The sequence below is a fragment of the Bubalus bubalis genome, chromosome 8 (genome assembly GCF_019923935.1).
Source record: "Bubalus bubalis isolate 160015118507 breed Murrah chromosome 8, NDDB_SH_1, whole genome shotgun sequence".
NCBI lineage: Eukaryota > Metazoa > Chordata > Mammalia > Artiodactyla > Bovidae > Bubalus > Bubalus bubalis.
In genome coordinates, this window is record NC_059164.1 from 4,369,626 (window position 1) to 4,393,773 (window position 24,148).

At 49.3% G+C, this 24,148-nt stretch overlaps 1 protein-coding gene across 3 annotated transcripts in view; it reads left to right on the plus strand.

Annotated features, from left to right (window-relative positions):
- The first annotated feature begins 3,150 nt into the window (after positions 1-3,150).
- COBL (cordon-bleu WH2 repeat protein) overlaps positions 3,151-24,148 on the plus strand; it is a 294,854-nt gene continuing 273,856 nt past the window's right edge. Inside the window, exon 1 of one of the 3 annotated variants that reach the window (XM_044946393.2) lies at positions 3,151-3,328. In XM_044946393.2, coding sequence (XP_044802328.2) covers positions 3,288-3,328 — 41 coding nt within the window. In that variant the 5' untranslated portion in view covers positions 3,151-3,287. Of the gene's footprint in view, positions 3,329-15,280; positions 15,784-24,148 lie in introns of those variants that run through there. The other 2 variants (XM_044946394.2, XM_044946395.2) reach the window with 2 other exon arrangements.

Sequence of the window (24,148 nt, forward strand, 5' to 3'; positions counted from 1 at the left end):
GCAAAACTTAGGAAGGTAAGATGGGGTGGCTGCCCCAATGTGCGGGGGCCCACCCCCAACCCTGTCTTCAGCAACCTCTTGGTGGGTGACAGCAGTTTGAGAAAGAAAGGCCAGGGTGGGAGCAGCCACAACAAAAACTGACAAAGCCTTCAAATTGGGGCTTTTTTTGGTGCCATTTTAAAAGATTTATCAGCACATCCCTGGATATTTACAATGCCCCAAATAAGACATTAAAAGATAGTTAATATCTCCAAAGGTTCTAATTTATTCAGGGAAACTTAACAGACTATGCAGGAAAAGAGCAGCAGGGAAACCTGCTCCCCCTGCACACAAGTGTGCATTTGCTATAGAAGCACCATAAGCAAATCCAGGAGCGTGTCCTGCTCAGGGTGCCACAGGGGCAGAGCCCCTGCCCTCAGACTCTTAGCCTGCGCCTATTGCGGTTCCCACACTGGGTCTGGAAGCGTTAAGCTTCCGCCTGGCACTTCAGTCTGTCTCCAATGCAAAGTGGTCAGCTGGCTCCGCTCCTCACACAATGACTGGCATATGGCAGATACTGCAAAGTATCCTTTGAACTGGGGCTTCCCTGGTGGCTCAGATGGTGAAGAATCTGCCTGAAGTGCAGGAGACCTGGGTTTGATCCCTGGGTTGGGAAGATCTCCTGGAGAAAGGAATGGCTTCCCACTTGAGCATTCTTGCCTGGAGAATTGGGCTACAGTCCATGGGGTCACAAAGAGTTGGACAGGATTGAGTGACTAACACACCACATCAACAGCATTCTGTGAGCTGCGCAATTTTGGACCACATCTCTACGCAGGTGGGTTTGCAGGGATCCCCATGGTAAAAGAAGTTTGGGTTGCAAACAGAGAACTGGCCCCCAAGCTGACCCAGGAGGCTGCCAGGCTGGCCCAACTCTTCCCTAAAGCCTTGGGCACTCAGCCCATTATTCCTGGGGCAAGTCTGATCCTTCCCCCCTCCTCCTCATGATATCTCTCACCAGTCCTCACCCTTCACCCCACTCCTGGTTAAGTAAATGTGCCTGTAGGGTTTCAGGGTCTGAGATGCCTGGTGGCCCTCCTGGAATCAGAGGTGTCCAGGTCTCTGGGTCCTTCTGGGCCTTTACTCTAGAGCAATTTGAACATCAGACTGAAGGTGGGACACTGCCTCCTTCTATTCATCTTTCCCGGATGTTGTCTCCCTGAGAGACAGCTACCTGCTATGACCCCCTTCTCCATTGGGAACACTGGGCTATTCCTCCTTCTCCCCCCGTCCCAATTCCTCCTGCGGCCTTTCCAGGCCTTCCAGTGAGCTGCACTCCTGCCTGCCCTCTCAGCAGGATCCAGACAGGGATCTCTAGCCCCTCCCAGGCTGCCCTTTCTTACGTGGCTTCCCAAGTAAGAGTAAGGAGGAAACCAGAGATCCTGAGGAGGAGTCCTTGATCCCCACACCTAGAGGGGGAAGGATTAGGAGAGATTCACTCATTCAGCGCACCCTGCATTTATCAGGCATCCCGTCTACCTGCCAGACTGTCCTAAGTGCTGGGGGTCCAATGATACATGAAACAGACAAAGGCCCAACACTGAGATCACATTCTAGGGAAGAAGACAGATGGCCAGACAAGGACAAAATGTGCCAAATATGGCATATATATTTATATTCCATTGATTTATAATGTTTGCACCTGTAATTGTTTACTTATATAAACAAAGTTCACAGACACATTCATATATAGAAGCAAAATTTTATCTATAATGAAAACATAAACAGCTATTTGTAAATACAAATATTTAAAATAAGCAAGCAACAAATCTATATTTAAAAATATATATTAAAAATGTATGCTATATACAAATAGACAAATTCTTAGAATAAAAATAACTCAGGACATGCAGAGCAATACTAAGTCTGTATTTCACACAGGGTGCTCCTGGAGGGCTTGCCTGGGGAGGTGGCATCTGAGCAGGGACCACAGGGTGGAACTGGAAATGACACCGCAGAGTATCCCAGGCAGATGCCTGAGATGGGCAGAATGGGAAGGCAGAGCTGCAGCGTGGTGGGCTCTGAGGCTGTGCACCCAGGTCTGAATACCTAAGGCCTTTCAAGTTCCAGCAAGGATTTCCCATTCTGCATCTAGCCCGGTCTCTCCCTTTCCTTAAGGGGAAAGCTGGAGGGCAGCGGGAGGAAGGCTCAGGCAGGCCTCTGGATTCCTCATTCCAGTTTTAGACTCAAAGGAACGCCTCCTTTAACACCCATCATAGCAGGCTCACTTACTTATATTTTATTCTAGTCCTTGGAACCCCACGGAAGAGTCCTTTTTGTAAAGCAGACTTTCGCACTAGCCCAGATCCCTTTTGTGGCTTTGGGGTGGGTTAGGAGTGTGGGGTGAAGCTTGGAAGATCTGGGGTCTCTGGCTGGCTTGCTCTGGGCCCCACGTGGGCTGCCTGTGCTGGCATTTCTGCCCGCGGCCCCTCGAATTCACCCGGCAGCGCGACCGCAGCACCTGTCTAACAACCAGGCAAACTCGAGCGTGCGTCCACCCGAGCTCCCAGGAGCAAAGCTGGGCCGGCTCCAGGGCCCACAACTTCTAATACCTGACGCGGTGGAGTCCGAATTTGCCTTTCTCACAGGTTCCCAGGTGCGGCAGGTCAGGAAGGCACGTAGAGACCCACCGCACCAGAGCCGCTGCCCAGAAGGAGGTTCTGGGTTCCAGGGCGTCGAGGCTGACACCGCTCACTCTTAGCGCTCCGACGTCCTCCCGTCGGTCCGCCCATCTCGTCCTCGTCCTCGTCCTGCCCGAGAGGCTGCCAGGTGCTTCCCCCTCCGCAGCTCCTCCCCGCCCCCGCGAGGCGCGCTCCCGGGACCCCCACGCGCCAGGAGAGCAGTGCCTTCCCTCCCGGGAGCAGAGGCCCGGGGAAGCAGGCGGCGGCGAACCGGGTATCTTCTCGGGCCCGGCTGCCGCCCGGCCCCCGCCCCGGACGCGCGCCGCTGGCAGAGCCGGCCGCTCCGGAGGCGCGCGGCAGCGGGGGCGGTGCTCCCGGGGGCGCGGCGCACCTTGCTCCCGGCACCCCCGCCCCGCGTCGGCCCCTCCCCGCGGGCCCGCGCCCCCGCCTGCCTGGGTCTGTTCCAGCCCCTTCTGCCGTTCCGGCCGGGCCGCTGTCCTCCGCCGGCCCGCGACGGAGGACGATGGGTCAGCGCGGAAAAAGTGAATGAGGGCCGCGGCGGCGGCTGCGAGCGCCTGACTCGCGGGGCCCGAGCGCCGCCCGCGCCCCGCCTCGCCCGCAGACTCCATGGACGCGTTGCGAGCCTCGGCGGCCAAGCCCCCGACCGGGTAAGCCGCCCCGGGCTCCCCTCGCCGCGGACGCCGGCGCCCGCGCGGCGTGCACTCGGGACCGGGCGCCCCTTTCGGGGCCGCGAGCCCGCGCCCGGCGGGGGAAGGGAGTTGTGTACTTTGTGCGCCCAGGTCGTTGCCCGGGTAACAGTGTCAGCCCGCGGCCCCGGCGCTTTTCGCGTGTGTGCGTTTGTGCGCGCGCTCCTTTGGGGGATTGTGCGCTCCCTTTTGGGGGCCCCCGCGGGCGGAGCCCCACGAACTTTCCCTGCCACCCGCGAGGGCTCCCCCTGCGGGAGGGGAGGAAGGCGGTGGAGACCCGGCCGGGCCCCCAGCCCTGTCGCTGACTTGCCCCTTGGGTGACTGTGTTCCAGTCTGTCACCCCGCCCCACCGTCCGCTCCTCCTCCCCCCGAAAGGAAGGGGAACAGGGTCCGAGCACCCAGAGGCGCCTAGGTGCCGCGGTCTTGGGAAGGCTGTGTACAGGGCATTGCCCTGGAGGTTTTCTGCTGCTCCCCTCCCTGGCTGACTTTTCGGGGCTCCTCGGTACAGGGCACTGGCAAGTGAACCGGGCCCGCCCCGGGGACCCCAGCATCTCACTAAAGTAGGGGCTTCCATCCCTGCCTGCGTGGCCGATCCTCTTGCCCAAACCTTCGCGGGGTCTGTTTTACATCCCATAACTCGTGTATGCAGATTACAGGTCAGGTTCGTATTCTACTCGCTGAAAGAGTAACTTCCGTAATACAAGAAAAATAACCCTGCTCTTTAACCAGATCCCGAACTGGAGTTTGAGCCGGGCAGGACCCCCGCCGGGCCCAGTGGCCTGCGCTCAGCGCTCAAGGGGTCGCGCGCTCGGCTTGCCGGGGCAGTGCGTCTCCGCGGGGCACACCCAGGACCTGCGAGCTGTCTCAAGGGCCTGGAGCGAATGTGTGATGAGTCCTGCGAATGGAATGAGTGCCTGGGGTGGGCCCTGCACCTGCTTACCAAAGGGGCCCATGTTCCACTCTAGCAACTGGTCTCCAGTGAGGCAGCTTTGGGGACAACTAATCTCTTTTCATTGCAGTGTGTCCCGTTGACTCATCCTGCCCGCGCGAACTCATAGGCTGCGGTGCTGCCCAAGTGCGCAAAAGGTTTTCAAAAAATGCCTTTTTCTTTCTTTTTTAACTCTGCCTTTAATGCCAGGAAAAAGTGAGCCAGGTTAGCAAATCAAATAATCCTGAAGCTGAGGAATGTTAAAAGGAACTTTTTTTTTTTTGCTGTGCGCTTAGTGGCGGTTATGTAATTCCCTTTGAACAAACAAATCTCCCCCAAAGAAAAGAAATGTGGAAAGTCCTTTTTCATGGTAGTGGGCATCTCAAAATGAGATCGAGAAATGTGAAACGGAATTGCTACTAATCTGTCTCCATTGGAGAGGTTATTTAATGAGTCTGTTTACGGAGACCGGAATCCTTTTGGCAAAACTATCTTATATTTGGAGAGGTCAGCAAACATTTAAGAGGTCAGCAAAATTGTATCCAAAAAGTACTTGTAAAATCCTTTAAAAGAATCTGATTGTAGAAGAAATGGGGATTCTAAACTTGGGACACTGTTTCTGGGGTGGTATTGTGTGAGCAGAAAGTCAGTCACCAGCCCCCAACCCCGGCCGAGTCTGGTTCGTGGTGCTTTGTGGATCTCTGGCCTTCACGTCCAAGCCCCCTGGCAGAGACTAGGGGCTTTTTCTGTGGATATGGTAACAAACCTGAGATTGTTATTCTTGATGCATTTGACTTTTTCGTCACACTCGCATGCAGAGCCTCCTATCGTATACAATTATTGTATCTTTTGTTTTAGTACCTTTTAGTGAACAGACGCCAACCAAATGCAGCATACTTAAAATCAGAGGCCAGAAATGGTCTTGGGCTTTTTTTGTTTGTTTGTTTTTCTTTGAATGTTTTATATAATTTGGGTGTATTGGTTGCCTATCAGAAAGGAAAGATACAGATGTGAAATTTCTGGCTTTGGTACATTATTGGTGGCAGTCAGCTTCTGTTGGTTCTTCACCAAAATTACCATCTCCTCTGACCTGTTGCCTAAGAATAAGGCAATGCCTGCCATGTGCTCCATGCTCCAGGGAATGTTTTTCCTCTGATACTGCCATGATTGGTTATCTAATCCCACTTTCATTAAGCTATTGCTTTTCCACACCATGGCAGATGACTGATGTGATGAATTTGTTGTCGTTCACTGAGACTGGCGCTTTGCCTTGTGTTATGTAGAAATGGGCTGGATGGGGGACAATGAATTAAGGACATGTCACCTTATAAAATAACGTGTATGACAGTCCTTCTTGAGAATTACTGAAGGGCCAGAGACATTAGTGACTGTAAACTCACTGACTGTATGTCTGCCTAATTTATTAATACATAGTTATTAGTTACTTTTGTTGAGAGCACAAGTATACATTTTATTTGGATTGGAATTTAGGTTTTTACTAGTAATTTCATTAAAACCATATCTTAGGGCTAACTTAATTTAAAACTGTTGGGGAAAAGTATTATTTTAGGAAAGAGGACATAGGCAAAAACTAACCAATCAGACCGTGTGACTTTTCAAGAATTTCAGACCTTAGTTGAGGTATACTATTTGATGGAATATTCTAGAATGCAAGTAAAGGTGAATTACCTTTGAGTAAAGTTTTAAAATATCTCCAAGTCCATTTAAGGCAAAGTTTTTTGGCTTACTTTTAGTTATCTATTTGAGTATTTGTAAGATCTACCCCAGTAGTTCAACCCACTCCAGTATTCTTGTTTGAAAAATCTCATAAATAGGGGAGACTGGTGGGCTACAACCCATGGAGTCACAAAGACTCAGTCATGACTGAGCAACTGGGCATGCATGCGTACACCCACATCCCAGTAGTTGGTTATGGACACAGGATTAAATTTCCCACTGGAGCTCATAGGAACAAGAGGCAGCATGTTGATGAGTTTGGCAGGGTAGTAGTTAATTTTTTTCCCCTGTGGTGGAAATGCGTATTTCTGTAGGATAAAATAGTCTCCAGTGACATGAAATGTCTAAACAGCTGGTGCCTTTGCCCATTGGCTTCATTCAGGAGCGTGCTTGTCTAAATATCAGTGAAAGTTTGTGAGTCAGTTTCACCAGAATGTGTGCTCCCTGGAGACATAGCTGGTATTCCCTTCTCTGCATAAATTTGTCATTATTTAATCAAGTCATTAGAACATGAAATAATTTTAAAGATATTAATCGAAGTGGGTAACTTGAGCTTCTTGAGTCCTGTTGACACTGAACATACCGCTAAGTATGGGGGGCCTGCTACTCCTGACCGTGAACTTGGGTGGCCACCTTGGCTTTCTCTACCTTATCTGTCACAAGCATGCAAAGATAGTGAAATATTAGCAGGTGTGCTCTGTAAAAACAAGTTTAGGCTTCTGGGCCTTTATTTATTTTTATTTTTTTTAAGGTTTTAAGGCTAACCTGTTAGAAAATGTGTTTATATCCTTTAAAATGACAGTCTGACTGATTATTTGCTACATTAAAATTTTCCCGTTCAATTTGAGCTGTTTTTTTAAGATGTTATTTCTGAGCTCTTCTTTAAGTCAGTAGTTCATTTAAGGACATCAGAACTCGTTCTTGTTTGATATAGAGGAGATCTCAGAATTTTATTCTTTTGTAGTAATAGTTTTTCTTAATCTTTTTTAATACATTAGAGGAGTTGAATATTCCCCTGTTACAATAGCAGGTAAGCTTAGAGCATTGTAAGTATTTCTCAGTGATTGTGTGATGGAGCTGAAGCTAATATGTGATTAAATTTGGTGTGAAGATGTTTGTACCAGGCACAGCAGCCTGTGGCTCCACCTCTTTCCCTCCCTGGCTGACTTTTCCTAGTGCCAGCGGATCAGATTATTATTAGGTAGGTCCAGGCGAATGACACCCCCATGGGCATGCAGGTCTGGGTCTGGTGGCCTCTTTAATTTGGGACCTGGGACGTGAAGTGATAATTTGGGAACACCTGAAAATGCTTCCATAATTATTAGGAAAGCAGTGATTGTGAGTTGTCTGCACACCGATGAGTAGTTTACGTTTCTAGGCCTTTTGTGCTTTGCTATTAAATTTAAATTTGTAATTGGTCATAAGTTTTAAAAGTGAGCAGAGATGTTTGACACCAAAGTAGTGTTTAGATTGAAATTGTGCAAATTTAAAACATAGGAACACTTGATTGTGATGTAGGTCTGAGCTAAGTAAAAGTGTTCAGAGTGTTTGCATGTGTATTTCCAGCACCCCTTTATTAGAGAATAAATACAATTTAATTGTGGAGTCTGTGGATTGTATGTGTTGGATAATTTTAGTTGTCAATTTTTTTTCAGTTACTTTATACTGTAACAGAACATAGATTTGGTATTTCATGATTCACTGAAGGTTTTTATATATCTTCATCTTTGTAATTTTTTCTCCAGTTACACTAGTTAATATTGATTTGTGTTATTGACGTTTTGATACTATACCTTTTTACTATTTTATAATTTTCATTTAAGCGAATTCCACCCCCTCCACCTTATACCTTTGTTTTCTCACTTTCACCTTGTCACTGGAGTCTTCATCTTCCAGGACCGCTTGCTGGCTTTCAGCCTGAATTGATGACAGTGTCATCGACTTTAACACTTTTCCTTCATGTTTCCACAATTCTTTATTTTTTACTCGTCTCTCCCAGCTGTAGTATTCAGGGTTTTTCTTGCTTCTACTTTATATGGTTTCATTTGCTTTTATACAAAGCTAATGATGGTAATTGTTTTCAAGATCTGATGATGTTGGTTCTTTTTTTTAAAAAATTGAGATATAGTTGTTTTGCAATATTGTTAGTTTCTGCTGTAAAATGAAATGAATCAGCTATTGTTTTGTTCAGTTGCTAAGTCGTGTCTGACTCTTTGTGACCCCATGGACTACAGCACTCCAGGTTTCCCTGTCCTTCACTATCTCCTGGAATTTGCTCAGATTCATATCCATTGAGTCGGTGATGCTATCTAACCATCTCATCCTCTGCTGCTCTCTTCTATTGCCTTTGGTCTTTCCCAGCATGAGGGTCTTTTCCAGTGATTTGGCTCTTCACATCAGGTGGCCAAAGTATTGGAGCTTCAGCAGCAGTCCTGCAAAGGAATATTCAGTGCTGATTTCCTTGAGGATTGACTGGCTTGATCTCCTTGAGGTCCAAGGGGTTCTCAAGAGTCTTCTCCAGCACCACAATTCAAAGGCATCAATTCTTCAGCACTCAGCCTTTCTTATGGTCCAACTTTGACAACTGTACATGACTACTGGAAAAACCATAGCTTTGATTATATAGACCTTTATCTGCAAAGTGATGTCTTTGCTTTTTAATACCCTATCTAGGTTTGTCATATGTATACATATATTCCCTCCCTCTTGGACTTCCCTCCCTCCCCCTCTATCCCACCCCTCTAGGTCATCAGAGAGCACCGAGCTGAGCTCCCTGTGCTGTAGAGCATGTTCCTGCTAGCTGTCTGTTTTACACATGGTGATATATATGTGTCAGTCCCGGTCTCCCCATTCAGCCCACGCCCCGCTTCCTCTTCTGTGTCCACAAGTCCATTCTCAAGTCTGTCTCTCTATTCCTGCCCAGCAAGTGGGCTCCTCTGTACCATTTTTATAGATTCCACATCTGTGTGTTAATATCTGATGTTTGTCTTTCTCTTTATGATTTACTTCACTCTGGTAAGTCTCTAGGTTCATCCATGTCTCTACAAATGACCCAATTTTGTTCCTTTTTGTGTGTGTGCATATTCAGTCACTCAGTTGTGTCTGACTCTTTGCAATGCCATGGACTGTAGCCCCCCAGGCTCCTCTGTTCATGGAATTTCCTAGGCAACAATACTGGAGTGGGTTGCCATTTCCTACTTCAGGGGAATCTTCCTGACCCAGGGATTGAACCCATGTCTCCTGCATTGACAGGCAGATTCTTTACCACTGAGCCAGCATTCCATTGTGTATATGTGCCACATCTTCTTTATCTGTTCCTCTGTCCTTGGACACTTAAGGACCTGATGGTGTTTATTCTGAACTAGATTTTGCTGTACACTCTCTTGGGTCTCCAGCAGCTGCTGTGTTTCCTCCTGCCTATCTCAGGGACAATCCCCCTCTTCAGGGACAAGGATGCTCCCTTCCCTAGCTGCGCGGATGCATTGCGGCCTGTAGGGTTTATGCTCACTTCTCTTGGTCTCCTAATTGGCTGCTAAGCTGTTGCTTGCCAGGACCATGTCTTCTACAGGTTAAGGTCAATTAGAATAAAGTTCACAGCCAAAAACATTTCTATTTTAAAAAAGAAAAAGCTTGTCAAGCAACAACTAAGATATATTTTACTGCAATCCATTTGATGAACTGTGTTCCCAGACCACAGATGCTTTTGGGGACTTTTGCAGCTCCAGTCCCCACCTCCACCAAACCAAGTGGAGGTCTCTTTTTTAAGAGACACTGAGCGCTTTCAAAAGATCATTGAAGTCCTTATCCTTTTCCCCCAAAACCGACAAGGACTCCCAAAGGTGAGCCAGATAACCAGGAATCCTGCTTCATCACTCTTTCTTCTTCCTTCTCACCACATTACCCAGGATCCCAGACAAGGGATATTGACTTCCAGACCCTCTCCCCTCCTTCAGATAGGGGACAGCAGGCTGTTTTCCTCTGTGGACACATGTGGACACATGGATGTGCTTGCACCCTTGCTGGGCCAGGCAGGGATCTTTCCCTAATCCAGAATTCCCTGTGCTTGGCCATTAATCCAATTTGACTTTCTTCATCAAAGGCAGACAGGCAGGCTTAGTGGAAAGAATACAGGCTCAGGAATAGGAAGACTCGGGTCCAGGTGTCAGATGTGCAGGATTAAAGTGGCCTCTGAGCCGAGCCCACAGTCCCGTCCTGGAGTGGCTCCTGCCTCTTTCCTGGCTCAGCGGAACACTGTGAGGATGAAGATGCTCTGTGTCTGTGTCCTGTCTGCAGCCACTGAAACGTGAGACTGAATCTTTCACTTTCTTCGGTTTTCATTCATTTAACTGTCAGCAACCAGGTACGGTCAGTGGTGCCCTCGTGGGCATGCAGGTCCAGCATCTCCTTTCTTACTGTCCCCTTGTCCTTCCTGAACCTCAGGGCACTCTGCTTTCTCAGACTTCCTCTCTCCCCAGGGCCTGGCGACATTTCTTCTTTCCCAGGTAGCTCCTGCTTCCTCCCCTAGGTGTAGCTGGGGGCTCCATTCACAGCCATTGAGATCCTTCATCTCATCTCAGATAATGAGCCCTGACCTTCACCTCTTGTGGTTGTGCTGATTCCCCTGCTGGAAACCCTTGTGTGAGGTTAGGGTTTCCCATTACATATCTCTGATCTGCAGACTTCTGAGCTCCTGTGAGGCAAGGGTGCTACCTTGTAATAAATTGTGTCATAACTTTATGGCACAGGATTTTTGTTGCTGTTGTTGTTCAGTAACTAAGTTGTGTCTGACTCTTTGTGACCCCATGGACTGCAGCACACTAGGCTTCCTTGTCCTTCGTTATCTCCCAGAGTTTGCTCAAATTCATGTCCACTGAGTTGGTGATGCCATCCAACTAACTCATCCTCTACCTCCCTCTTCTCCTTTTGCCTTCCATCTTCCCCAGCATCAGGGTTTTTTTCCAGTGAGTTGACTCTTCACATCAACTGGCCAAAGTATTGGAGCTTCAGCTTCAGCCTCAGTCCTTCCAATGAATATTCAGGGTTGATTTCCTTTAAAATTGACTGGCTTGACCTCCATGCAGTCCAAGGGACTCTCAAGAGTCTTCTCCAGCACCATAATTCAAAAGCATCAGTTCTTCAGCACTCAGCGTTCTTTATGTTCCAACTCTCACATCTGTACGTGACTACTGGAAAAACCATGAAAGTGAAAGTCACTTAATCATGTCCGACTCTTTGCGACCCCATGGACTCGTCCATGAAATTCTCCAGGCCAGGATACTGGAGTGGGTAGCCTTTCCCTTCTCCAGAGGATCTTTGCAACCCAGGTATCAAACCCAGGTATCCCGCATTGCAAGTGGATTCTTTACCAGCTGAGCCACAAGGGAAGCCCAAGAACACTGGAGTGGATAGCCTATTCCTTCTCCAGGGGATCTCCCTGATGCAGGAATTGAACCAGGGTCTCCCACATTGCAGGTGGATTCTTTACCACCTGAGCTATCAGAGAAATCCATAGCTTTGACTAAATGGACCTTTATCAGCAAAGTGATGTCTTTGCTTTTTAACATGCTGTCTAGGTTTGTCACAGCTTTTCCTCTAAGGATCGCATGTTTTAATCTCATGGCTGCGGTCGCCGTCTGCAGTGCGTTTGGAGCACAGGCGCAGGACGCACAGCTGGAATGCAGAAAGTGAGGCTGCGTCCCCCTGGAGGATGTTGGATGGACTCAAGACTCACGTGATCTCTGAAACCATAGGAACAGAAGTGTTCCCAGAAATTCTAGGTCCTTGTTTTCTAAAGACTGACTTTTTAAAAACTTGCTGCTTCATGTTGTTTTTGCCAGACTGCAGGACATCAGAAAGATCAGTCATCACTAAACTGTTTAGCCACCCTGCTCTGACTGGGCTTGTGGGCTGTGCCGTCCTGTTCTTTGCAGACTTCGGAGGTATTGGATGTCTGATTTTGAGAAACTAAAGTGACTGTATTAGATGATGCAAAGTGATGGCAGCTGAGAGATGAAGTCATCTTCTCTCTCCCTCCCGTGAAAATCCAGTTCTGCAAGCAGGTGTTGAGGTGTGCTGTGATCTAAATGTCTATGCCTCTCCCAACTTAACATGTTCAAATCCTAACCTTCAAGCTGATGGTATTAGGAGGTGGGCTCCTGGAGGTGTTAGGACATGAGGGTGGGCCCGGGCCCTCCCTACTGGGATCAGTGCCCTTATGAAGGACACCCCGAGAGCTCCCTTTGACCCTTCTAACCCATGGAGATAGGGGGAGAAAGAAATCTGCGACTTGGAAGAGGTCCCCAGACCACACCAGCACCCAGCCTTGGCCTTAAAGCCTCCAAAACTGCAAGCAGTACATGCCTATTGCATATAAGCCACCTAGTCTGTGGTGTTTTGTAAAAGCAGCCTGAACAGGCTAAGACAAGGTACCAAGTCCAGGGGCACCTGCTTCTTCACATCTGGCGGCTCTGCTGTGGCCCGTGTTTGGCCCCCGTCTGCTCCAGCCCTGCCGACTGTGGGAGGAGGCAGGTGACCTGCCCTTTATTTCGAGGGTCTGATCCTCAAGTTGCACATCCCTTTGCTCATGTCTATGACCCAGTCTTTTTTTAATCATTGTAAAATTTACATGACATGCCGTCTCTACAGCTCAGTAGCATTGAGTACAGTCCCATTCTTGTGCAGCAGTCAGCATTCATTTCCAGAATTGTTTTCTTCCCAAGCTGAAACTCTGTATCCAGTCACTCCCCACCCCTCTGCCCCCAGCTCCTAGCGCCTCCCGTCCTACTTCTGTCTGGGTGAATTTGACTTCAGGGACTTCAGAAAGGTAGAATCTTGAAGTGTTTGTCTTTCTGTAACTGGCTTATGTCGCTTAGCAGAATGACCTGGTCGTAGCAGGTGTGGAATTTCCTTCCTTTTTAAGGCTGAATGTGTGTTCACCGCCTTTGGTTTGTTCACTCATCTGTCCATGGACACTTTTGCCTCCACTGTTGGCTGCTGTGAGTCATACTTCTCTGGAGGTCCCTGCTCTGACTGCTCTTCTGAGTTTGCCCTGGGGTGGGATAACTGGATTCTATGTTGAACTCTTTCGGGGTCACCACCCCGCTTTCCACAGCAGCGACTCTCTTCACCATTACAGCCAGCAGTGCCTGAGGGCTCCCGTTTCTGCATCCTCCCCACCAGCCTTGTCTTTATCACCGTCTCCTTTCCAGTCATGGAAGATGAGGGGACAGGACCAGGGAGCTGCCCAGGGTCCTTGCTTGAGCACATCTGACTCTCCGTGGGGACTGGAAGGAGCTGCGGTGAAAGTAATCAGACAGGCCAGGTGGCCCTGCTCCTCCTCCTCCGGGATTCCAGGGGCCCTGATTTCTTTAGACCAGGGGCGCCAGAAGCCCCGTGGCCTCTGCTGGAAATGCATCCTCAGTTTGCTCTGAGCGTCACTCGCAGCAGTGTCGCAGGGCTCCTCCGTGGCGCAGCTCTGGGCCTGTGTCAGCCCGCCCTGGGCCGCGGGCAGCGCTGGGCAGCAGTGACGCCTCCCCCAGGCCTCCAGGAGAAACGCATGCACGTGCCTGGCTCTGACCCTGCCTCACCTTTGTCTGAAACAGATCATGGGGCCAGAAGTTTACTTTTTATGATGTTTCTGTTCCTGCCATGCATGTCCTATCCGATTTGGCTTGTTAAGAATGGGCACCAGCCTGGAGAGGTGGGGAGGGAGGAAGATTTCCAAACCCGGTCCATGGTGTGGCTGCAGCAGGAGAATCTGGGTTCCTGCCTGGGTGGGGGGTTGGCCGGATTGGTGAGAAGAGCAGCAGAAAGGGTGAGGGATCCTTGCCAGGCCTTTGTCTCAGCATCTGTGCTCCACGAAGCCTTGGGTTCATGGAGTGGACCAGATGTACTGACCCTTCAGAAATGTGGAAATGGCTTGAAGCCTTAAATGCTTAGGTAGTAAACTGAGGTTAGGAGACTGGGGAAAATGGGCTGTGAGTGTGAATGTATGTATGAGCACATGGGACATGGCGTTTAAGCTCACTTCCAGCCTTGGGCAAAGCAGCAGACTCCCAAATCAGATCCTGGCAGTTTTCGCAAACCTGATGGTTAGGGAGTTGAATTTAAAAATAGCTAGGGTGGGAGTGATACAGCAAAAGAGGAGACTTGTGTTCCTGAGGCTAATTCTTGAGACTTAAATACAGTTGTGTTGAGTAGAGCCCTATTAATTAAGAACAGAATCCACTAATGTTCAATAAACAAACCATTAGGTTGGAAAGAGACTGATTCAGTGTAGCCAGAATCTAGACATTTGCCACTGAGAGCAGCTCCCTGCCAAGACTCCCTATCCATCTGCCCATTTGGACGCCCGTCTGTCTTGCCGCCTGTAATTATCATGTGGAACTGGCTTGGGGTAGAACTGAGAACTGTCTCCCTCTGACGCTCCGTCTAAATCACTTCTTACTAAGACATCCCAGGGGCTCACGGTGTCTGGGCAGCATCACACAGAGGAAGAGTGAACTGCAGATGTCAGCCACACCAGATCACCCCGCTGGATTTAAAACGTGGCCGTTGCCAGCGGGGAGGTGCTGGGGGAGGGAGGGGTTGGGAGTTTGGGATTAGTAAGTGCCAACTCTTAGATATAGGATGTATAAACAACAAGATCTTACTGTGTAGCACAGGAAACTATACTCAATACCCGTGATAAACCATAAGGGAAAAGAATATGAAAAAGATATGTGTATAAATGTGTGTATTTTTATGTATGTTAATATATACACTTTGCTATGTAGCGGAAATTAACATTGGAGAAGGAAATGGCAACCCACTCCAGTATTCTTGCCTGGAGAATCCCAGGGATGGAGGAGCCTGGTGGGCTGCCGTCTATGGGGTCGCACAGAGCCGGACACGACTAAAGCGACTTAGCAGAGTAGCAGCAGCAGTAAATTAGCTATATTTCAATAAAAGCCAAGGAGTTTTTAAAAAGGGTTCCTGGGGATCCTGAAGCTGAGTGTCTCTAATGCCCCACCCGTCACTCCCCATCCTCAGATCTCTTTGCTTGGTTAACATGCTGGGATCCACAGATGAAGAGTATGTCCTAAATGAGGTTAGGTGAAGGATTTTACCACCTTCGGAAAAGTAATGACAACTAACTAGTTTGGAAATGCAATTCGTTTAAACTGAAAAAGATTTCCGTGTAAAGTGTCTCCTTGTTACTCATCAGTTCTTTTGATAGGCCATCGTGTTTCACAGTTTTGGAATCCTGCCTTTGGGGCTGGACATTTTTCTCAGAGGAGGTGGCAGAAATGCTTTGCATGAGGCCCTTCCTCATTTCAGTGCCTTAGTCATCTGTGACAGTGAGGTTTTCCAGCTGACAGGACAGGCGTTCCTAGCCCTGGCCCGGAAGGGCGGCCCCCACCGATCCTCCAAAGCTGGTGATGGTGATTCTGTCTGCAGCCCGGGGGTGGGATTGTCACGTGACCGAAGTCTCCAGGCCAGTGTCCTCCTCACCCCTCGGTCACTTGGCACACAGAGGTAGAGCTTCCAGAGCCCAGCCACTGTCTGGCCTCCTCAGGTGGTGTCCCAGGCTGCTTCTGAGCTGCCTGTGTCTCTCAAGGGCGTTTTCCTGAAGAAACGGCCCACGTGTCAGCACCACGTGGCTTCCTGCTTATGCGGGGTCTGTGGTGGTGCCCACCTGGCAGTAACCGTGTTGGTACATCTCTGGACGTGCAGCCCTGAGTCCCCTGGGCGGGGTGTTGTTTGGGGAGAGGTAAGTGGGGTGGGAGTGAGAGGTAAGGGGTGGGAGTGGAGCTCTTGTTGAGCACAGACCAGGTATTTGTGAATTAGTGTGATGCCTCGAATGCAGCTTCTCCCCCTGGAAGGTGCTCTGCTAGACCCTGGCTTAGGAGTTCATAGCATGTCACAGCCCCCTTGGCCTGGGGTGCTGACTCAGCTCACTGCGTCTTGTGTGTGTGCATTTAGGGAGACCCCAGTGCTCTGCTCTGCCCAACAGGCAGGCCACCCTCAGAGTGGAAGGTGTGCAGGCCCAGGCTCACAGGGCTGAGGTCGGGCTTTCTGGTGGGCGGCCTTGGCTAGACTGCAGGCTGAGCTGTGAGTGTTGCTGTGAGCCAGGGGGCCTTCCCTGTGCCCCTGCAGGTGGGTGGGCATCAGACTGGGGTCTTCCTGGGTTAATGTCCCCCATCTCTGGCCTCCGAGCAGGAAGGAGCTGGGAGTCAAGACGGTCCAGGAGCTCTGAGGTGACTGGGAGTCAAGACGGCCCAGTCAAGACAGCCCAGGAGCTCTGAGGTGACTCTCAGAGCTGAGCCTGCCTGGGGCAGTGCTGATGCTGGCCTGGCCTTCAGTGGGTGCCAAGGGGCCTTGCAGGTAGACAGGACCGCCATCCTCACCCGATGGGGTTGACAGAGCAGCCCCTGGGGCACCTGAGTGTCCTGAAGGTCCCTCTGCACAGGTGCTCTGAGCTCCGCAGGGTCTGTGCCCATCAGTCTGTTTTCTTTTTCTTTCTAAGCCGGTTTTTAGTCACGCTCACAAAAATAACTTATCCTGTTTCATGAAGCTTTACTTAACCTATGTGGCATACTCTCCATCTGTCAGTTAAAAGTGGTAAGTGACATGTGTGAAGTTGGAAGGAAATGCCTTTTCTGTCTGCTGTTGGTCTGTGGAAAACATTGTTTTTTAGACAAGGCATCTGAATGGCAACTCCAGAGGAAATCATATATTTGGAATGTTTTCTTGATGCGACTTCTCACTTGGAGTTTAAAATGATTCGTATTCTTATGTCAGTGTTTAGACTTTAGCTGGCGAGGTTAATGGGATGTAATGGATGGCTTCTTTTTAAACCAGGGAGGTTTTAATAATACACTCGTGTGCTGGAGGAGTGCACGCTTCACTCTTAACTTTTTACTTCGGGAGGGAGGGTTTATTTTTTAATCGAAGTATAATTGATTTACCATGTTGGGTTAATTTCAAGAGTACATGATGATTCAGTTACATATGCATATATATTTTTTTCTTTTTCAGATTATTTTTCCTTATAGGTTATTATAAAATACGGAGTAGGGTGTCCCTGTGCTATATAGTAGGTCTCTGTTGATTATCTGTTTCATACATAGCAGTGTGTATACATCAGTCTCAACTCCTAATTAACCCCTCAAACCCCTTCCCCTTTGATAACCACGTTTTCTTTCTATGTCTGTTGGTCTGTTTCTGTTTTGCAAGGAATTCCTTTTTATCTTTTTATTAGATTCCACATGTAAGTGATATCGTATGATATGTGTCTTTCTCTGACTGACTTAGTGTGATAGTCTCTCGGGCCATTTGTTTCTGCAGATGGCATGGCTTCATTCTCTCTATGACTGAGTAATATTCCATTGCAGGCTTCCCCAGTAGCTCAGCAGTGAAGAATCTGCCCACAATGTAAAAGATCTGGGTTCAGTCCCTCAGTTAGGAAGATCCCCTGGAGAAGGAAGTGGCAACCCACTCCAGATGCTTGCCCGGGAAATCCCATGGACAGAGGAGCTTGGTGGGCTGTAGTCCATGGGGTTGCAAAGCATCGGACACAACCGAGTGTGCACACACAATATTCCATTGTATATACGTCCCACGTCTTCTTCACCCATCCCTCTGTGGGTGGACACTTGAGTTTAGGTTGCTGCTGTGTCTTTTCTGTTGTAAACACTGCTGCTGTGAACATAGGGGTGCGTGTGTTTTCAAATTCGTTTTCTCTGGATAAATGCCCAGGAGGGAGCTTGCTGGGTCATATGGTCGCTCTATTTTAGTTTTCTGAAGAACCTCCATGCTCTTCTCCATAGAGCTGTTGTGCACCAGTTTGCATTCCCACCACCAGTGTAGGAGGGTCCCTTTCTCTCCACACCTTCTCCAGCATGTGGTGTAGGTACATCAGGTAGGGAGTGTTTTTATAGTGCTGAGTAGGCATTGCCATTGAAACATATTTTCATTTATTTTCTATGTGCAGAAGTGGCATATCATTGGGAGCAAAAGCTTTCTCCCAGGTTTCACTCGTGTCCCTTCTCTTTTATCAGCCTGCGGTGGTGACTGCCCCTTGCTCCACAGGAGGTCCCAGCGGTGGAGGGCTGGGGATTTTGTGAGAGGAGCAAGTCGTTTTTGCTGCTCTCCAGTCCCTGCTGTGCTGAGGGTATGGGTGTAAGGACTGGCAGGCGGGACCACTCGGTTTCCAGATGCCCCTCTTGGGTGCCACTCAGACCCTGGCACCCCTCCATCCTTGGTCCCCTCTTGACTGCAATGGAGATGGCATAGCAGCCTGTGCTTGGATCGCAGCCTCCTGACTTGGACCAGTGGGGATTTTGGAAGAGGGCTTTGCTCCAAACCTGGGCTGTGTCCAACAGTATTGCATGATGTCCTGTACTCATTAAAGAGTAAATAATCTAGGTTCACTGTGGAGTCCAGTCCGTCATGGTTCGTGTGTGTTTGATCAGCTACTATGTAGAATCTTTGCTGAGAAATAACAGCACAAGGTGATTTCCTGAAAATGTGTGTTTGGCAATTAGATAAAATACTGAATGAAAGTGAAAGTGTGAAACTGTTAGTCGCTCAGTCATGTCCAACTCTTTGCGATCCCATGGACTGTAGCCAGCCAGACTCCTCTGTCCATGGGATTCTCCCGGCAAGAATACTGGAGTGGGTTGCCATTTCCTCCTCCAGGGGATCTTCCCGATCCAGGAATGGAACCTGGGTCTCCTGCACTGCAGGCAGATTCTTTACCATCTGGGCTACCAGGGAAGCCCTAAATTCTGAATAAGTCTGTAGATCCATTGTGAAAAGTATCGGGAAAGGAAGACTATTTGCTGACCCAAACAGAAGGATCCGGAGGGTTCACACATTCCCTGGTAGAATCAGATCTGTAGACAATCTAAATTTTGATGTATCTGTCTATGTTTTTCATAGGAAGCATCTGAGAGATTAGTCAGCCGCTCACCCCAAGCTCATTAGCTTGAGATAATAGGTGTTCAACAGTACTTGTTGCTTTGACAAGCTCCCTCTTGACTGTTCTTTGCTGTAGGAAAGAAATAGTGATCAGGAGTGTGAACCTGCCTCTGAATCTGCTGCTTTTCCATCCCAGGGGGCAGGATGCCCCCACCACCTCTCACCACCCACCCAGCCCTCGCTGTGTACGCAAAAGCAGATGTGCACCGTGGCCTCATCATTGGATTCAGATAATGGGCTTTTCAGCCCACGTTCAGCCATGTGTCCTGTCCCCAGATTCTTTAAAAGGACAGACGTTTTTACATCTCTGCTCCCTGAAAGTGAATGTAGAGCCTAACCCTGAAATTATGGACCATTGTATTCAGTCTGTGACAGGGCTTGAGAAAGGCTCTCGTTCGTGAAGTCCAGGCTTTTGTCCCAGCAGTGGAAACAGCAGCTCATTTCGAAGCGTGCAGCCCTCTGGGTGCTGCGGTGTTGTCATGGTCTCGGCGCCGCATTGCAATCGCTGAGCCAGTGGCCTGGCGCGTGCCAGAGTGAGTCACCACGGTGCCCGCAGCTGTCTGTGCCCGCGGTGACAGCCGCGCTCCCGGTCCTGTGTCAGATCTCCTTTTAAAATAGTCGTAGAGACAGTGGTAGCAGTTCATGAGCAGGGAGTGAAAAGGAGCACAGCTAGGCTCCTGCCTTTGAAAGCACGGTCATCGCCAGGACTGGAGCTCTTCAGGATAAAAGAAACGGTCTTCTCGTTTGATGTTAGCAATCGACTGTCAGAGTAGAAAGTCTCATCCAAGGTGCCAGCTGGAAGCCATGGCATCCTTGCTTTATTGTGTGACCCCCCTCCTCGTTTATCATGCTGGAGGCGAGGCCGGGTCTGGCCCCTTCTTAGCAGTGGGCTGCCCACAATGGTCCCCTAAGCACGTGGGTGGAAGGTGACTCAGCCTCTGTTCTCTAGACGCTCCCGTCGGGGCGTGGGGTGGGGGCTCAAGGGGAGCGTGACGCCAGCTCTGGGAGGATGTGGACAGTGGGGGTCTTATCAGGCACTGTTTGCGGGGCTGCTGTACGTAACCCCATTTCATCCTTGCAACAGCCTGGACAGGGGGCTACTCTGTCTCCCAGTTTTAATGAGGAAAGTGGGCCACAAAGAGGTTAGGGAGGGTGGCCAGCTGGTGGTGTGGTTTACCTAGGGTCAGTTGAGTGACATGGTGAACTCAGGATGAGCTGGGTGATGTGGTTAACTTGGATTCAGCGAGGTGATGAGGCTAACCCACATCTGAACCCAGGATCACAGGTGTGCTGCAGTGCACGCTTCCTGTATTTGTGGGAAGGTTGCTGGGGGCCCTGAAGTAAGTTCTAGGTGTAAGGAGAAGACATGGGCAGGTTTTCCAGGAGGTGTGAATGGTGGGGGCTCAGTCAGGCCCCTGAGAAGACTCAGATGCTGCTGGAGGCAGGGAGCCTTGGCTGGGGTGGGCTGGAGCTGGACCTCCATGGGCTGTGCTGCTGGTTTTCCTTTCGTTTCCAGGGCCTCCCAGGAGAAGGCAAGCACCTGCTTCCTCCATGAGGCACTGGCCCTGCGGCATCCCGCATCACACAGGCAGTGGTAACAGGGTGCAGGATGCAGGCCCAGCCCCACTGGGCTCAGGCTGCTCTGTCTCACTCAGCATCAGGACCCACTGTTGCGACCCCACCAGGATGCAGGCGTCTGTGCTCAGCAGCCACAGTTCTGGAAGGCAAACCTTAACACCTGTGATGGTGAAGAAAGAAGCAAGGCCAGCGAACTGGGTCCGGGCCAGAGGTAGACAGCCTGTGCTTGCAGCAGGCCCGAGGCCTTTATGTTCAGAGTGTGGTCCGTGGAGCTGCCTGCAGTGAGATGAGGGTGCAGCTGACATGGTGTCCAGAAGCTCTCCTTGCAGTCTGCTGCCGCTGAGACGTTACACAGGTGGCCTCGCCAGACCTGGCCGCAGACCAGCAGCTCTGCTGTGTGGATCTGGTGTGGGGTGCTTCCAGGCTTTCTGTCCTCTGTGTCATGTACCCCCTCAGTAGATCTGTCCCTGGGTGCCAGACTGTCACCATTTCAGGAATGGGGACACTGACTCCCACGGACGTTAACCCAGCAGCTCAGGGTTATGGACCCCAGATCTCTGGCCACGAAGCAATGGAGAGCCCCCTGCCCAGACACTTTCAACTGTGGCTGTGTTCTGGCATTCTTAGGACAGGGCTGCTGCCTCCTGCTGTCCCGCCCCACCACCTCACCCCACCATTTGCCGGGCCCAGGCCCGCGTGCTGGTCCTCCTTGGAACCCGCCAGCTGGCTCTGAGAGCCTCCAGGGACGCTGATGGCCAGTCCCCCTGGAACGGGGGCCCATGGCTGTTGGGGGGTTATTCTTCCTGCAGCCAGTTGGGAACTCATGACATTATGAAGAGAGACAGGAGAAGACAGGCAGAATCTGAATTTCTATAATCCTCACTGATTTACCTCTTTCCTGTCTCACCTCAGAGTTGAGGCTAGGGGTTTGCCAAAGTTCTTCGGAATATAGGAATTTCTTAACGGGCAACTTGGTCCGTCCCAGGCAGCCAGGCTTCTGGCTGAATGTGTAGGCTTTGAAGGCGCTCCCAGGTGGCTGAAGTGTCCAGTCCTTCATAAAGATTATCCATCCATTCATCCATCCCACCTTGCATCCTCCCATCCGGTCGTTAAGTGAATCATGGAAAGAAACACATTGTTTCTAGCTCTCAAGGAGGTAAAGATGTGTTTAGTCTGAAAGAACTGCATAGGTAGGGCCCAATTGTTCTCTGTTAGCAGATTTCCTCTTCAGAGGCCTTTCTGTGTATGTTTTAATATAATGCACACGGTTTAACCAAACTGCCTTGGAAAAAGCCAGTTTACAGGCAAGCACTCCTAGAGGCTATACTTAGGCTCTAGCTGTTGAGTCACTGGCAACATCGCAACATGGAAATGGCTATAAAGCCTTTGCAAGCATCCGGTATGAAACAAGAAGGCTCTGAAATATTTGTGGGGTGATTCATCTAGTTGTTTTCCTGCAGAATTACTTGTCTGAAAAATAAATTGTTGATCAAAAAAGACATAAAATATTTAACTTGCGTAAAATGACTCTTTAGTACAAAGCCGAAAGCAAACTCAAGCTTCATTTTTAATTTTTTCATCAAAAGTCTTTTTAATCAAACATCTTCCAGCATCTTAGGACTAACTCTCGTTGACTGAAGAGAAATGTACAACCTAAAAATTGTGAGTTAAGTTTTATTCAGGGATCTTACAGAGGACTGTAGGTCAGGAGACAGCCTCTCAGGCGGCTCTGAGGAAGTGCTCCAAAGAGGAGCCAGAATATATAGGATCTTTTGCTGGGAAAAAACATGTAGTCAGATATCAAAAGATTACTTATAATCATAAAAGCCTGACATCTGAAGTTAATGATTTAGTTCTTTTCCATGTCTGGGAAGATGCAAGTGTCTGCACTCATTGAAACGATTCCTTAGATTCAGATTTGCATCTTTACTATTGAGGATGGTGTTTTTCTCCCCATTCTCCTCCTCTGTCTTAAGTTTGGGTTTTATTTCCCTCCCTATAATAGGTATTTAAAAAATGAAATGGTTCATTTTTACTGACATGGGACCCTTTAAAAATGTATTCATTTAATCAACTATGATTTTCTAAGAGTAAGAATCCATTAAAATTCACCCACGGTCTGGCCTCTTGGGCGTGGACAGTTTATCCCTGCCCTGGCAGATGCCACCATGGAGAAGGAAGGCCTGATTGCAGACAAGTCATGGTGACACATGGTGACAGGGACGGTGGGCACACTGCGGCAGGAACACCCAGGAGAGAAGGAGCAGTTAGTCCTGCTTGTAGGGTGGGGCGAAGATCAGGCAGGTTTATTTTTATGAAAGGCCTTCTCAGAAAATGGTTGTGCCCAAGCAGTTCTTAAATATAACACTCCTTCCAGACACAGTAGCAGAGCCAAGCGCGGGGAGCTGTAAATATCACAGCAAGATTAGCTCGCGTAAATAGACACCAGAGGTATATTCAATGGGGAGATTTCTGTTTCTAATGATCAAAAAGGAGGATACAAAGAAGTGGAGAAGCGCAGACATCTGGGAGGCTGTCGGGACTCGATACTTTTCAGCATCAACAAGAAAGTCGAGGACACCAGTTTGAACTGCAGATTCTCTGGGTGGCAGTCCTTGGCCACATCGGCTCAGTGGCCCTGCAGGAAGCAAGTGGCCCGTGGCAGCTGCAGAGGAGTGTGACCTCAGGACCCCCGGGATGTGCAGGCGCCTTGCCCCCAGGGTGTCGTGTCTGCCGGGTGGGACCCGTGCTTGCACAGAAGCCCCCCACCGGCTGCAGTGATAGAACAGGCCTGTGTTGGTGCAGCCCGCGAGGGCGGCCGCTCACCAGATGCTTCTCCGGTCTCGTTTACTTGGGGAGTTTTTCTTTAAAGAAACCATTTTGGTAGCTTTAATTGAATAAGTGATACAGGCGAAACTTAATTCTATAGAAATTGAGCACAGATCACATGCAAGGACAATGTTAAGTTGGCAGGAAATATAAAAGTGTACGTATATCCTGGACTAGTGAGGTCAGCTACAGAAAAATACCAAACCGTAAATTGGACAAAGTTGGGCCTAAGGTTGGTCCTGATGGATGAAAAGTGTAGGGAAACTGCTCCCGGCGGAAGAGCTGTGCATTATATCCTAGAACTCTATCCTGACCTCAGACCCTGAGCTCAGTGGGGAGTGCCCCGTGCCAGTGAGGCTGCTGGGCCTTAGTTATGAATTATCTCACTCACGCTGTTCTTCTCAGTATGTTGAAGACAAGGGTCTTTTTTTGGAATTGATTCTTTCCTCTTCTTTGTGATTGAGAAAATGTGCCGAATTTTGTAATTACTGGTTGAGTTATGTTTATGTGCAATCGACTGCATGTAATTAAAGCATTTGGTTTGATGGATTCTGATGCGTGTTTACATCCCAGAAGCCATCAACATAGTCAGGGTGCAGGCGTTTTCTCTCACTTTCAAAAGTTACCTCGTGTATCCTTGCCACACACCTCTGCCACGACCCATTCCTGCTCTGCTTTCTGTAGGTCAGTTTGCGTTTTCTAGTATGTTCTCTAAGTGGCACCGAGAGAAGTGCCACTTCTCACAT